Source organism: Ammodytes marinus, assembly GCF_949987685.1.
Source record: "Ammodytes marinus genome assembly, chromosome: 24".
Lineage (NCBI taxonomy): Eukaryota > Metazoa > Chordata > Actinopteri > Uranoscopiformes > Ammodytidae > Ammodytes > Ammodytes marinus.
In genome coordinates, this window is record NC_137228.1 from 11,441,554 (window position 1) to 11,458,523 (window position 16,970).

General features: G+C 40.0%; 1 protein-coding gene across 1 annotated transcript in view; it reads left to right on the forward strand.

Annotated features, from left to right (window-relative positions):
- LOC307269835 (neural cell adhesion molecule 2-like) overlaps nucleotides 1-16,970 on the forward strand; it is a gene marked incomplete at its 3' end in the record, with an annotated part of 237,982 nt that overhangs the window by 172,535 nt on the left and 48,477 nt on the right. The window contains exons 5-7 of the mRNA XM_080052915.1: nucleotides 1,405-1,542; nucleotides 10,758-10,875; nucleotides 15,379-15,548. Of these exons, the coding sequence (XP_079909041.1) occupies nucleotides 1,405-1,542; nucleotides 10,758-10,875; nucleotides 15,379-15,548 (426 nt within the window). The remainder of the gene's footprint in view (nucleotides 1-1,404; nucleotides 1,543-10,757; nucleotides 10,876-15,378; nucleotides 15,549-16,970) is intronic.

Genomic DNA, 16,970 nt, shown 5'->3' on the forward strand with positions numbered 1-16,970 from the left:
TGTTGTATTCAGCCTTTTATTATGAGCGATGGGGTCTTACATGAATACAAAATAGACTGCCAAAGGAATAGTTTTTTAATTATGCCACATTAGAGGGTTTCTGTATTTGTGTTTTTGTCCTTCATTTTTTTCACTGGTTTGAGGTGGGCGGTGCTCAGTTGGAAGAAGGGGGATCGCATGTTCTTCTGTGCACCAATCAGGATTTAGCAATACTCTCAGTTTTTGTGTGTTTTTTCTTGACTGGAAACGAAATGTTCCGGGGCTTTAAATTGTGACTTATGTAATATATATTAAGTGGGGTAAGTATGAAGTATTGCGTAACCTGACTCAACACTTACCCCACTTGTAGATATAATGAAACCCGCAAGTAAGCCGCATTCTCAAACGGATTACACTTGGAATGTAAACCTGCCAAAAAACACTAGATTATTGAGAAGAGAAAAAAAAACACGCTTAAGAGTCCCAATGTGCCCAATTCTCTCTCATTCAGAAGACACACTAATGTGCCAAAATACTGTTCTCTAGGAAATAGTTCCTTTCCTTTTGTGGTGCGGATGCACAATAAGACAAGGCTATCAAATTCCATGAATAGAAAAAAAAATATCAGCCCTGGAGGATTCGCATAACTTGGACAGAAACCATATAAACAAGCTGAATAACTGAGTGAGTGGATTATACAGCGGTTGGATGGTGACATTCTGGATGATGCTGCTTTTCCAATGAGAGAGAGCCAAGACCGGCATCCACCTTTTTTGAAAGGAGCTATTTCCAGCCAATGGGGTGTATATAATCTCCTCAACTCAATTTACAATAATTCACAATCACTCTGTCAATCATATACCCTGTCCCCTGTAATCTACGGCTAATGTCTTAATTGAAATCTACAGTGCCATGGCGATGATGAAACATGGAAGAAGGAGAAGGGTCTTTCTTTTTTCTTTTTCTTTTTATCATCATTTCCCTCTAATTACAATTCATGGTTATAAATATCTTTGCTTGGGTAGAAATGAGATAGAGGCCCTAATCATCACTCGTCATTGCCTATCTCGCAGTATAGAAGTGGCCACAATGGGAGAGAGACTGTTTGGAAATGTAATTGCGCGAGTGTTTATCGGTGCAGACTTTATCGGTTAAATGTGCCGGAGTCGAGGATTGAAAGTCGAACTAGTGAATGGTGGAGAAGGCAATTTTTTTCTCCTGTCTTTTGCTTCTTTTTTTTTTTTTTTTTTTTTTATAATTTGGACATCGTTTTATGTTTATTATATTTTCATGCTTTCCATTTTGTTTAGAATTTTTGCTATGTTTGATTTTCATATCGATATGTCTGGAATCAATGTAATCAATCAATCAATCAATCAATCAATCAATCAATCAATCCCCATACTTTTTATTTTATTTTGAAAGGCAGGCTCCAGCTGCTGGCAAACAACAACCTACAGATCCACCAGGTGACGAAGGCGGACGAGGGCGTGTACCGCTGTGAGGCCAGCGTGGAGGCCCGCGGAGAGATCGACTTTGTGGACATCGCTGTGGTGGTTAACGGTTAGTGACATCATGACTTGAGGGATGTGTACAAAATATATACAGAGCTTAACAATAAGGCAAGAAAAGCAAATGGGGACCAACGGAAATAGAGAGCTATCTGCAATGGAAATGTCTACACCGACTAAGCACCAAAATCCTAACTTTCAAACTCGTACTGTAACTTCAGAAACTATGGCTGATGTTACGTGTGCTACATCATGGTATCTCTACAGTCTATTCCTTAAACCAAACAATCGTGTTGTCACAGAGGACTTGTTCTTGTCTGAAAACGCACAGGAATTAAGTCTTGAATAGCTTACCATTGCACAGAACACTTGTACACCAACAGCGGGATGGAGGTTTTTCTTGTGAAGCGTAAGCCTCTTAGAGTGACATAGCCCACTAGACAATCATTTTTCCAAGTCACTATCAGGATCACACATCTTACTGAATACAAACCAAAACCCAGCAGATGCATGCTTCTTTCACAGTGTCAACAGATTAGCATGCATTACACACTGAGTTTCCTTTGCATACACACGTTTTGTGTTGTTGCAGCTGAACACAACAAGCATAATGTTTCTTGAGCCCTATTTACAATTACAATAACTGAGTGAGGACGGAGAGTGTAACATTGTTTAGCTTGTATTTATAAGTAATAATTGATTAACTTGAAAGGAACCTGTGTATTCTATATATAAAGGCACGTACAGTATAATAGCCTGTGAAGTGTTGTTGAGCCTGTAACTTGACAGTTTAAGTTGGCCCATTTCAGAGCCTGTTTACAGTGGTGTGATCATATGCTTTGAAACAGCAGCCACTGATGAGCAGGAAGAGATTCCGCTGCAGTGACTCAGATAAGTTAATCAATGGCACACTTATTGCAGGTCTGCTCTTTCTGCTACAACTGGCGTGACTTTTAAAAATGATCTTTATTCTTCAAATTTGATTGAAAATTTCAATTAGAGCCGGCTATGGGCTCCGTGGCCTAAAACAATCGAAGGGATGTCATTTAAATTTTTTCCCATTTGTCCTCATTTACAACGATTCACCTGAGACCAGTCAAGTGATTGAAATGTGATTTCGCCAAGGCCATGAGCGTCCCGTAACGCTTCAACAGCTGCACTATTGTCTCTGCCTATGTAACACTGTGTAATTCTCTTCTCAAGTAATTTAATAGCGGAGCAAGCCCTCCGCCCCGCCAAAAAAACATGAATGGCGTTCAATTTGGCACACCACTTACCTGACTTCTGAGGGAGATCCAATAAGCCTGCTCAATGAGGCACAACCTATTATTGCAGCGACGCAACACTTGCCTTGTGGTGCTCAGTCGGGGCACAGGCTTTTTGCTGAGCGTCCTAAGAAGAGCAAAGTCTCTAAAAGGGGACCACACCCACAGGGAGACACTTTCAAGTGAACTGCACTTCGCCTCAAGGGCACTTGTTCTGTTGATCCCTATAGACTATCACATTTAGACGTGCCCTAAGCTGAGCCTGAAGGAGACAGACATCTTATTCGTGGAAACATCCATGCTTTGCAATAGATATATAGAGTGCTTGAAGGAAAACAAAGACTTAATTAAACTAATGAGGGCTAAGGACATCTGTAAGAGTGGTGCATGAACTTTTGTCGACTTCTCTGAGCATTCAGAATATGTTCTTAAAGATGTTCCCCTCTGATTTCTCTAACATTTTTCAACTTATCCAATTTTACAAAAATCTGCTCAAATCAGTATTATTGTGCTAATTGTCTTCAATATATATAATATAAAAGGGTGTGATACTAAGTATTTTGGTTTTATGTCACAAAACTTAAATATGTTGGCTAGCAAACTCAGTAAAGTAATAAGCAGCTGAAAAACCATATAATTCCTTTTGGAGTTGGGGGAGACCAAAACAGAATATCGGACGTAAACACAAGATACCTCCAAATGAATGCATATATCACATTGTGTTTTGTGGATATGTAAACAGTTATTTTAGCTTCCCATGCTGTAAACACAAAAGGTCAAGTGGTCAATAACATCATTTCATGTTGATTAAGTACTTTCATAAACTTTATTACTACCAAATGTGGAGGTTTGTTGTCCTTTGTAGTGGTACACTGCAGCCACGGCGAGATGTTTCAGTGATGCACAGAGGATGCTCCTGAAAACCATATTGTACTTCTGCTGGGCCTATCATGTAGCCTATAGGCCCAACCACTTGTCCAAGCAACCTTGAAGAAAAACATTTCCCTTCCCTTGTCCTGAGGCTAGAGATGTAAATCTCTGAATAACTCTTTTTGTGAAGGCCTGGGGGAAGCAGAGAAGAATTTGAATTGTGTTTGCTCTCTGTGTGTGCAACTCCTTTTATATTTATGGTGCATGTCAACTGGAGAATTGACTAGTAATATTCCCCATTTGTGTGGGTTGCAATCGTGAGGGCAAGGTGGAGCCGAACAGGAAGCCACTAAGGGTTACCAGAGAATATAGTGTATACCGTATCGACAACACAGAGGTAGATTCGGTTGCTAGGAGGGCTCAGGTATATGTCAATGAGTGCAACAGACAGCGCTACATGTTTTATCAGCCAGCTTATTGAACTGCTCTCCTTTGCGGTGCCTGGGGGATATGGTATTATTCAGGTAACATAAACAAACTGACAAGAAAAAAAGAAAATAACAGGTTTATACCTAGTATATCTCTGTCAGAAGACCCCCGGAGAAAAAAGAAAAGGATGAGGACTAAACTGATAGAGAGCTACAGGGTATCTCCAGGCCCAAACTCATCTCCTGGGGTCTACCACCAAAGCACTTCAAGCTCTCTCTCTCTCTCTCTCTCTCTCTCTCTCTCTCTCTCTCTCTCTCTCTCTCTCTCTCTCTCTCTCTCTCTCTCTCTCTCTCTTTTGTGTCAATACAAAGTCAGGAGGGACATTGATTCTTGTCAGAGGAAAAGCCTTAGCAGAGCAACTCTCTCTTCTTTTTTGGACTGGCTGTGTCTCACTATTGGCTGTTTAGAGGCCTATTCAACATCTGATCATTACTCTTTTGGCTTGGGATCCCTTAGATTAAAGGAAGCGTGCCTATGTGAATCCTTGTCACAGGTTTGAGACATCTATGAATTATGAGCAGTTCACCCAAAAGAATCTCTCTAAATGTGTCAATTTGTCTTGTGGAAAGGCGACCTGAACCTTTAATTTATGTACGTGTTAAAAGCCATACAATATAGTTTAAGGTGTATTAAATCCTTTCAACTTCAATGTTAAATATTTTGTATTGTGGTACTTAAATAAGCTAATGCTGCCGTTCCTCTTTGGAAGACTGCCATGAATTAGGAGGAGTGAAATAATTTACATTTATGTAACAGACACCTATGTTTTAATGACAGAAAGGCCCCTAATTTAACAGATAGATGAAGTCAGCAATGTTTAAATCTCATGTCTGTAAAGGGCTTAAGAAGCCCTCAGCATAACCTCAGGCCATCCAGACAACTCTAGTTTAAAGATTAAATCAGCAGAAGTCAATCAGAAAAAAGGAAGTTAATCAGAAAATATTTCAGCTTTTGGCAGTGTTGAATGGTCTCCTACTTGAGTATTCAGACTTTCACTAACTTAAAACAATTCCAGACAACTGTGTCTGACAATAGCTTTGACGATTTCAATCGTACATTTTTTTATGTATCTATAAAAGTCAAGGTTTATCTTGAATCATTGCATTTAAGTTAAAACAAGCAGTCAAACAATATGTATTAAACCCCTGGTAAAGTTGCTAATTGTTTTGTTTTTAATTGTTCACTGTGCAGCCAATTTCCAGCTGAGTTGATTGACTGATTAAATGCCGCTGTAAATCAAGTAAAAAAAAGATTTACATAGCCCAGTATCACAAGTAATAATTTGCCTCAGAGGGTGTAACAATGTGTACAGCATAAGACCTGTCCTTAGATTCTTAATATCCAATAAGGAAAAATTCCCCCAAAGCACAATCAAAGGGAAGAAACCCTTAAGTAAGACAAACAGGAAAGATCGCTGAATCAGGATGGAGAGACATACAGTTGATGTCGGGTGTACACAAAGCTTGTAGTGACGATATGTCACGCTGTTCTTTATGACACGGGCCGTTAGACCAAAGTGTCAGCTCGCGACTACTTCAGCAATCTGCTAACAGAACGCTGCTCTCATGCGGAACAGTATTGGTTCTGAAGGCACAGGGGTCGAGAAAGCTTAGTGTATACTTTGGTTGGCCCCACTGTGTGAAGTCATACATATTAATGAGTCTGTTTGATAAACAAGAAAAATATTCCTTGGCCATAAGCACACAGCGAGCGAGGCTCGGCTTGCTGACCCGCTGCAGTCTCCAGTGTATCATCAAAGCCGACTGCGGGATGAGGATGATTGCGTATGGCGAGTTAAAGGGGCCACCCACTGAATAGCTGATCAGTCTGAGTAGATTTCAGGGCTCAAAAGTTATCTGAAAAGCCTTTCACACACTGTATGTAAACACTATACTATGTTGACTAGATGACTATAGCTTCAAAACAAGTTGATTCCCAAACAACTGTAATGAAATTTTAAAATGACACGGTAATAGCACGTCTCTGTGAGTTCCCTACATTCCCTCTCTGTTACACTCTTCAGTTTATCATGGACATATTTGTCCTTCCTGTGGCGACATGCAGTTATTCATTCATGGGGTACTCCCATCAACTGACACATGCAGCAGACAAACACATCTGTCATCTCATGTTGTATCTGCATCATATATAGTCATATGTGCCACACTGGCCAAAATAAATGCCCCACAAGCACTTTTAAAGGAATAGTTTGAAATGTTTCGGAATATGCATACTCACTTTGTTGCTTTGAGGGCTGATTGGGCAGAGATCGTAGATCAGTAAGTGTAAGGCTACAGTCAGTAGCAGTTTAGCTTAGCATAGCATAAATACTAAAAATGGAGGACACATCTAACCGGGGATTTTTGATACCTTTTAAAGCACATTTCTCCCCCATTTCCAGTCTTAATGTTAAGCTAAGCTAAGCTAGAGTGGTATTAATCTTATTCAACTCAGGGCAATAAAACAAATTAGTGTATTACTTAAAATGCCCAACTACTGCTTTAATGTGAGACAGTATGGACTGCTCATTAAATAAGCTAAGATTATAACTCATATCAATGGCTAGCATCTGCCAACTTTACCATTTAGCTCCCTAAAATCGAGCCTAATGTTTCCCCTTTATTACTTTCAAGCATCCCTCTCCTTTTCCATTTTGATCACCCCCACACTAGCCACGGTTTGTTACCATGGCGACGGATGGTGATGCAAAATGCTGTATCCTTACCAGCAGACACATCCACCTAATTGATGGTTACTTCGCTCACACTGCAGACCTGCAATTTTCCCCTTTCCCTGCTGCCAGCTCAAAGTACCGGCCATGTCCTTCAAGTGTTCAGAAATTATTTTCACAGTGACAATCAGTCACAAGCGCTGTGGTTTTTCTAGCAGGATATAAATGCAGCGTTTTCTGTTACATTTCGCTCCCCAATGTTGAATTAGGGGCTGGCTAATCTAGAAGGCAAAACAAATCCCTAATACGCAAAAGGTCTTGTCAACAAACAATCGCTTGCTGAATTTCTAGTGGGGGTGTGATGCGGTTATGACATTTTGCTTGAACATTTCATGACTTCTTAATATGGCTCAAGTCCCCTAGCATCTACATGGAAGCACTTAAATATGTCCAAGCAAGTTTGTATCTTGAAATAGTCTGCAGCATTTCCTCACACCGGCAGGGACAACTTCATATGATCTCCATTACTAAGACTCTGAAATATGACCCTTAAATGAAAAATTTGTAAAGCTTCCGAGATTCTTTTTTGGATGCTTAAAACCCCTGGCTGGTGTAGTGTAGTGTGTATTGCAGCAGGGGATAGAGAGGGACACTGCAGTATGGAGATCTATTGGCGTGGAAATCAATGGTTTATCATGTCAGGCCGATGCTGGCTCCTCTCGCTCAGTCAAGACTATTGGAAAGGACTCACGGTGTTTGATTATTGCTAAGGCCGTTTTTATCCCTCAAAAGCTTTCTGCATCTTGATGTGTGTTGCTCTGTGTGTGTGTGTGTGTGTGTGTGTGTGTGTGTGTGTGTGTGTGTGTGTGTGTGTGTGTGTGTGTGTGTGTGTGTGTGTGTGTGTGTGTGTGTGTGTGTGTGTGTGTGTGTGTGTGTGTGTGTGTGTGTGTGCGTGTATGTGTGTGTGTGCATGTGTGTGCGTGTTTGTATGTGCATGTGTGTGTGTGCCTGTATTGCTTATTGTGTGTTGATTTTACAGACAAAAATAGTATTATCCGTTTGTTGATTTTTTTAGTACACAACAATAGCGACATGATAAATAGACACCACGAGGCAGCGAAGTAGATCAAACACTGTGGAATTTAGATATTGCTACAGTGCACACACACACGCACACACACAAGCACACACACACACACACACACACACACACACACACACACACACACACACACACACACACACACCCCGATGTTGTTAGTATAATTGATCAAGACCTCAGTACACAGCAGTGTTTGGTCCATTAGGTATCTGCGATGATGCTTTGTTTTGATTAGAATTCCCCATTCGTTATTCCAAGTATGTCATCTTTTTTTTCACTCCCACCGCCAACTTCTCAACCGTGTTTCATCAAGGCTACATTTTAATGAGATTTCTAGCCACGTATCATCTTTCATATTTTTTTCAGACATTTTTTTTTCTGTCTTCGATCTAAGTGTCCTCAGGAAAGAATTATGTGGGAGGACCAACTCCGTTAATTACCTCTCAATAACTCCCACTACAAATGTGGACTGTTTACAGTTTTGATGTATGAAACAATTACTTCTTTGTTTTCACACACCTTTTTAATGGCTTTCAAACTATTTATCTGTTTTAGCTTTGTCTTCTTATAGATCAGAAGAAAATTGGAGAAAAATTTTGCAGTATTGATATCACTGTGTAGCTGCCAGTTACTTGAACACATATTTAACTAGAGATGAGATGAGAATGGCCCGCTTCTCAGACCCAGCACTTAAGATGTCTTCAGAAGGGATTTGCCTTTATTTCCATGCCAACAACTTGTTGCGTGGGTGGTGTTGATATTGATGAAACAACCTGATTTGTTGCATTTAGGAATTTGTCTAAATGTATGCCAATTACAAGAAAATCAGGGGACTTGTAAACACAAGTTACAGGACATGCCAGATTACTATCTAAGATATTAGGCCTACAGACATGTGATCTGTGTCTAGAAACATCATCTGTGTAACATCTGATCAAAGGCGTTTTGCGTTTACACTCGACGTTAATAAGCATTCTTGTTATCTTAATTCTCATTATGCAAAGGAAGTAGGTGGAGCCGATGGACTAATTGATGCTGGTCTATTGGCTGCACTTGTTAGCCCTGCAGCTGCATTCATTTTGCTTTGACACCTGTTTTCCTTTGTCCGGAAAAATAATACTCAGACAAACCATTATTTTTATTTTTTTCCAGGCAGATATTGGCATTTATATTAGAGAGATGACAGAAAATGTCTCCAAAGTTCATGGTTTTTGCCCTTACGCCCTTTGCGAGTACACAGAAAGTTGACCCCTTTTACACTCATCCTTTTCACCAAAGCAAACTAAAGGAGTCAACACACTCACAGAGCTCCAATAAACCGCTCTAAACCTGCTTACTCGTGCCCTGGGGTTGGACAGTGCCATAGACAGAGCAGGTATAGTGGGAGTAGCAGTGCAGTGTAAGTGGAGGGTTGCGCCATAAAGCTGTCATTCCCCTGTCACTGCTATGGCAAATGGAGAAATAGACTGGAACCCGCTCTGCCACTGCTCTTCTTTTTCTAAAATGACAACATGACACCCTGTCATCTGATTGGGTGGCAGGCACTCTGACAGCTCTCAACATAAACCTTTTGATACAGGCATCAAGACCACTGCTGTTTATCAATACTGCTGTTGGTAACATCAGCCAGGCTTACTGTATTCATATCTACACTGCTTGTATTGATGTGCCGTTTGTACACACCGCATTTAATCCCCCAAAATATCATAAAAAGTATACTGTTTTATCTTGACGACATTTGAAAAGATGAACTTGTCTCTCATATGGATAATTATTTTTTATACCCAAGAATGTAGGTCAGTCTTGTTTTTCTCTTTTATTGTGAAGCGTTAAATACTTCAACTAATTTGTTAAGATATAAATGCAAACGTATCTGACCATTATTTGTTTGTTTATTTGTTTGATGGTGATTGATCAAAATTGGAATCTTTATTTTCTTGACATAACACAAAGCTACAGTGTATTTCACATACCTGAGGGAGCCAATTACCTTGAAATCCCAGGGACGAAGCACGTCTAATTTTGAGGCTGCAGAAATTGTATGGCGCTCGGGCACTTGACAGCGATTGAATAGTTCACAAAAGAAAAATGTAGTTTTTCATAGATGGTGCAGTTGTGGTATTTTATTTATTTTGTTGCTGTTGACTCATATTTTCTGTCTTGCCATTGTTTAAATGGATTTAGCTTAGCATTTCTGAATCAGACAATAGTATAATGGCTTCTCACCACTGTGTTTCAGTGCCTTTGTGTTTTTTACCAAAGCAGTGTCAAAATGTTAGCTGAAATCCCCTCGGGATTACCAGCAGAAGTAGCATTTCCAGGGATGGCTTACAGGCCACTAAAAAGGCCAATTGAATCCAGTGGAAAATGTTGGCATTCATTATTATCTGTCTGCATTGAGGATCAATTTCTTCTTAGATAATGATCAGATTTTGACTTAAGGTGCTTGATCCTATCAAATGTGGAGTCAGCGATACTTGAGAACACTTGTTGTCAAAATCACTTTTTGTTAAAATCTGTGAATTTCTCCTCATGATTCGCTACCTGTCCGTGTGTTGTGTACACTGAAAAAGAAATCTGGTGTTAGTGCACCCTCTAGGCTCTGTAAACTTGTAGGTAAACAAAGTGGCCACCGTAGCTAGCAACATGCCAGTTTACAGAGCCTTGGCTGTGTAGGAACACTGGATTTTTTCGGCCCGCACACAGTACGTACAGGTATCGTAAAGAGATTCTCACTGGTTTTGACAAAAAGTGATTTTGACAACAAGCATTTTCCAGAAATGCTCCTGACTCCACCTTTAACTGTGATTCTAATGACAGCACTTCTTCTGTCTGTTTATCTTCTGTTCTCTGTGTTTTTGTGTGTGCAGTGCCTCCGGTATTGTCAGTGTTCCAGCCGTCCTTCAACGCCACCGCCGACTACCAGGAATCAGTCACCTTTACCTGCCTCACCGGTGGATCTCCTGACCCCGTAGTCACATGGCACAGGTACCCTAATACTTTCCTTCATACCTAGAATTGGTTTTCTGACATACGGCTTAGTGAGATATTGGACAGGGGTTTTGGAAAAAACTGATATAACCGCCCTCCTCTCTTCTCGGAGAGGCTTTTCCACAAGATATTAGGATGTGGAGATATTTGAGCCACAGGTGCATTTGGTGAGATGTTTTGCTGGATGCTGATGTCGCGATTGGGCCTGACTTGCATTTTACCATTCCACTTAATCCCAAAAATGCTGGTTGAGGTCTGGGCCAGTCAAGTCCTTTCAAACCAACCTGGAAAAACCTATTGATGTGGGTTTGTGCATTTGTTATTGTCATGTCCATACAGGAAAGGGCCTTCCTCAAGTTGGAAGCACACACTTTTGGCCATATAATGTATTCCAAAGAAGTGTTTATGGTTGACATTTCATGACCACCTTACATACAGTACGTAAGTGCAACTACTAGTAATCATTACAAATCTATCCATACATGTGTTTAAACTTCCTACAGCCCTCACTCACACACAGTTGTAATGTTTTGCTCACAGATCAAGTCTTTCACAGTTGTGAGCAATTTATGATTTGGCTTCCACACATTGCCCTTAGCGGCCACACAATAATATCACATGCAACATTTGCAAAATGTGTGGAAATGTGCCCCTGAAGAGCATTTGACACCCCCACCAACCCCTTCTATAATTCGCCATCAAGTAATTAGCTTACACCCACTAGGCAACCAACCCTGACAGGCTATTTGCACCTGAGCATCAATTGATTATGTGATACTTTTTTCCCCATAATGCATTTGTTTTTTCCTTCATAGTTAACTCATCCTAATGGACCATGGCTGTGTTGCTTTATGTTGAGGCCATTTAGTACAGATCAATTATGCCTCACATTACTGCTGACCATTTTCTAAAGCATAGTATTTTCGATTTCTGAGCGTGCACTCCCTTTCTTCTAGGCAGCCATTAATTTCACCTTGTGCACAAATCAGCTTGTATGGACTCTTTTGAAGTTGTCCATCACAGACAAAAAATAAGGACATAAAAAATATTGATTTCTATAGAACAAGTCTGTTTCGCTATATTTTCAGCTCCAACAATAAAAGAGGACAGAAGAAGAAAAATGGTGGCTTTTAAAATAACATTTAAATATGTGCCTTTAATTGAACATAATGGCACATCGCAGTAAGTGTTAAGTCTGTAAACACCCACACTTTGCTTTGTTTTTTAGCTATTTGGAGTTATAATTGTGTCTGTCTTTAATTACCATGTGCTGAAGTCTTTATTGCCCGGCTAGATGAGTTTAATTTGTCTGTATTTCAAGCATTCAGCTTGTGAGCAGCACAGTCACAACTGAGTTAATTAAATGTGCAGAAAAATTTAGTTATGAACAGTTTTGCCTACAGAAGTATTGGATTTAATACACAATGGTACATAATGACATTCACAACAGGATCTTTGACAGCATTGAAAGGGAGGATGTCAATCAAAAAATGGCAGGAGGCGCCTTAGTTACAAAAAAAAATACTTCTACATGCAATTAAACATACATTTTCTGAGAAATATTATATTACTTGGTTGCACATAGTGGTTGTATTCAATTATAATGCTATTCTCTCTTACATGCCGATTCATTTTTTTTCCTTTATAAGTAATGTCAAAAACATACAGCGGGTTATTATGAGGGCACGAGGAAAAAGAGTGGATGCATTCAGTGATGTTGAATGAGTCCCAATATGTGCCTCAGAAAAAGGTAAACAAGACGATATCTCCTTCTACATATTCATCACAGTAACCCTGAGGTGAAACACACACTGTAGTGAGACTGCTGAGGTGAAAGCATCGGTCTCTTTTATTTTATGTTACAACGTTTTCTGAAGCGTAATGAGGACTGAAGTGTCTGTGGCGCAGTTTGAAAGGGAGGACAAAAAAACAACACACTTTGTACAAATTCTAACAACCTTTGGGAGAGAGTGCACAGCTGGATACGACCTAAACTTTGTAAGCCGTTTTCTTTTTAGCACTCTAGTTTCCACTTCCAAATAACAGAGATTGTATTAACTCCTGGGTGTGTTGCCTTATTTTTCCTCTTTTAGCAAGAGAACACACCAGAAGTAAATTCAATTTGAACGGTTAATAAGCAGCATGAATGATATGACGCAGCAAATTTTCCAGTCGGATTTGACTTTTCTTTTCTTTATTTTTCTTATTGCATTGTGTGAAGCAGGTTTCTTTATGGCAACTTAACCAACCGTGTCATCCTAAAGGTTAAAAGTAGCTCCAATTTTGGGCTGGATTTGTCTTTTTTTGTCACACTTATTACACAGATTTAGATAAACTCATTGGTGCATTTTTACGCCTTTTGTGCATGCAGGGCCAAAAGTAAGACATTATAGCTCAATGACTGGATGTGAATGGGGTCAAACAGTAAGGACATTACAAACAACCCTTTATATCCTATGGAAATATAGTATGGGCAAGCACATACAAAACCAGTCTAGATTCGATTTTTATGTTACAGAAAAAGTTTGTTAGAACTGTAACCAACTCCAGTTGGGACGCTCATAGTGCTCCGTTATTTCAAAGTCTGAAGTTGTTAAGCATATATGAAGTGAATACTCTTCAGATCGGCACTTTTGTAAAAAAATACTCAATTTGATCTTGTCAAATGTGGACAGCTGCCTCTCATTTTACAGATGACATGTCTTTCCATCGTACGTCAACACGGATTCAAAACTATACACAGTCCACTGACAGTCAAACATCTCCATTCGTTCTCCCTCATCTCCCAGGTCAATAAGCCCTCCGCGTCTCACTCCAAGGCTGCCGATTAAAAATGCATTGTCAAAACAAAAGACTCGGCTCAGGCGTAAACAACAATCACGAACCAATTTGGTTCCTCCTTTTGATGTCACACACCCCTTCCAGTGTCCTCCGGGCTCCCCCCAGTTGCATTTCCTGTCATTTGTTGAGGTTTTTGCAGTGCATCTTGGGTAATGGGTAATGGACTACCTGTCAGTCAGGCGTAATGACATTGGGTTGCTGCAGCAGCGACCTGCACCGTGCGCTCCTAAAGATGAGGAGGCCTCTCTCTCTCTCTTCATTTCCGCCATGGCTCGCCACAGTTATTATTACTTGGCTTTGGTGTTTCCTCCGTCAACTTTCAATTATCCTCCCTCTCTCTCGCATCCTCCCAGTACAGTGAGACTGGGGCCTACACGGTATAAGTGTGTGTGTGTGTGTGTGCGTGCGTGTGTGTGTGTGTGTGTGTGTGTGCGTGCGTGCGTGCGTGCGTGTCATGAGTCTAGAATTATGCATGTTTAAAGTCTCCACAATAATAAATGTATTCACTTATTTTTTATTCTCCCAGAAAACCCAGTGTATATTACAGTTTATATAGTCTGAGACCACATAGAGAAGGCGCTTGAAACATATTCAAACTAGGAATTCATTATTCTGAGCTGGCTTTTGAATTCAATTTATACCTGAGTTTATGAGGTCAAGAACACACACTGTCAGTTTTAGATTGAGGGCATTAGCATCCATATATATGGATAAACAGGACAAAAAAGTAAAAAACATTGTGCTTTCATTCCTTCTCTTCAAATGCCCGTGTTAAAAAAATATTTGTGTGGATTAATAGTAATAAATTGCAGCTGATAGTATTTCTACCAAAGCTTTAAACTCGAAGCTTCAGCTCGGCTTTATTTATTTATTTTTACTTATATTATATTTGTGCCCTCCCGTCACACTTTTTGACTACATGCAGATGGGCTAAAAATAAAAAATGAAAGCCTACACGAGTTTGTTCAAATGTGTGTGAGTATGACAGATAAAAAGAGAAAATTCCCACCAAAAATTGGCAATCCCTTTTAACCTTGCAGATTACACGGCTGTTTAAGCCGCGGTAAACAAACAAGTTGGGGGAGGCTGGGAACCTGCCTCACACCATTATGATTCTGCCATGATGCTTAAATATAGACATGGATCAACTTTAGCTGTAGCTGTTTTCCTTGACTAATTTCCCTGCAGAGCCCCATAAGAAAAAAGACATTAATTCTGCACAGTATTGCACACCGGCACAGGAGACAGGAGGTTTTAAGTGAGCACTGCAGTCCATAACAGGGGATGGAACACAGCAACACAATATCCAAGATGGTGGTTTATTTTGGAATTTTCATGACTTACTACAAATGATGCATTCAAAACAATACCTTTATCATACTTGAAAGGTGTTACTATCTATAATAAGCGCTGTCATGTTTTCGCCCTGTATATGTGCTATAGATAGACATGCCTGCATTTAGCCTTTCTTTGATAGAAACGGTTGACATCTAAAATGCTAAGAGATTATACATCTGTTAAATCTAAGTTGATCTGCAGTGTGTAATTTGTGGAGGGCCCTTTTCAGGTTGGGAGTCAGTCACCATGTTTTGTTCATGTGTTTGTGTGTGCGTGCATGTGTGTGTGTGCGTGCGTGTGTGTGTGTGTGTGTGTGTGTAGGAAAGGGCAGCATCTGGAGCCGTCAGAGCAGTACATTCTCAGCAGGCTGGACGGAGGGCGGAGCATGCTGACCATCCGAAACATCCGGCAGGGGGACGGGGGCGCCTACACCTGCAAGGCCACCAACAAGGCAGGGTCCCAGGAGAGGGAGCTGTTCCTTAAAGTCTTTGGTAAGGATGCCATTGACCATTACATCATGGATATTTCACTTATTTGCTTTCGGATACGAAACAACGTAACAACTATATTGCCTACTATTCTTAAACAGGTAATACAATGTTTATTGTTTTATCCTGTAGCGTTTTTCAAATTGTTTTCTTGTAAATATAGCTTTCTTTTTCTATGATCATATGGAGAAAAAAATTCTTACACCAATTTTGAGCTTTCATTGGAAATATTTATTTTGGTTTACAAAGGTCCAGGTTACATTTAACCTCTTTTGTACTTGGATGGCAGTGAAAATAGAAAGGGATCTTAAAACAAGGATACATACAATCAGAACTATGGGCATGGATATCTACCACTCAGGGTAAGTGAAAAGCATTTTGGTTAGATTCTTTCAACTTTCTTTGTAATTTGGGTCACCAAATTTAGCCTGGAACTCTCCCGAAAAAGTTTGTTTTCATTCCTCACTGTCTGTCAATGTGTGCTCCACCAAAGCCTTTGACTATAATTGCTCTGCTTCATGACAGTGCATAGAGTTTTATGTGGATTCATAAAGCTTTATTGGAAGGACCTCCTCGAATTCCATTTCATAAAAAAAAGCACAAATGTCTTAATACTGCCCTCAGCCCACCACAATAACAACTGCATCAACGTGATGTATTCCCCTAATAGAATTATTTCATTTATTGCGTCGTATTTCATTCGCTGCACCCCTAATAAAAAATTTCAATTTCAATTTTCATAGACCTGCTGGCTTTTTCCTCACAGATCAACCCTGATAGTGCACATTCGCCTCGTGAAAATGTATGGAGATATGTGCTCTAGTCATCAACATCCTTTCAAGATGGATGCGGCGCTTGTTCTTCAAAATGCACATTTAAATGAAGAAGTTAAGCTGCCGGCAGGAGTTGACTGCGAAATGGGGGGGGGGGGGGGGAGGCGCGGATGTAAGTTAGTTTTATTTTTCTTGACAGCCTGGGGCGGGAGGAGAACAGGACATTTAAGTCAGACAAAGGTGTGTGTGTAGTTGTGTATGTGATTGCCATTCATATTAAGGTGCTCTGTACTTCACATTTAATGGTAGTCACCTTTTTTTTTTTTGCTTTTATATATTCCGAAAAAGAAGCATTAACGGATGCAGGTAAACTCACCTTTTCAAATAAGCCAACAAAGACACTCTAATTTGCTACAATGCTATTGGTAAGACATACGATGTATTTTCACATAAAATACAGGCTAGGACAGTTAATGCATCTCCAAACGTTATGATGACATGATTATAGATAGTGAGATGAGCAAAAGCGATTAGATTCCCAGCATAAAATGAGATAAAATATGTGACAAAAGAAGGTAGGGGGACAAAAGAAAAAATGTATTAGTTGAAAAGAGAGTTTTCATTTGACTGCAGATAATGGGGAATGAGGTGT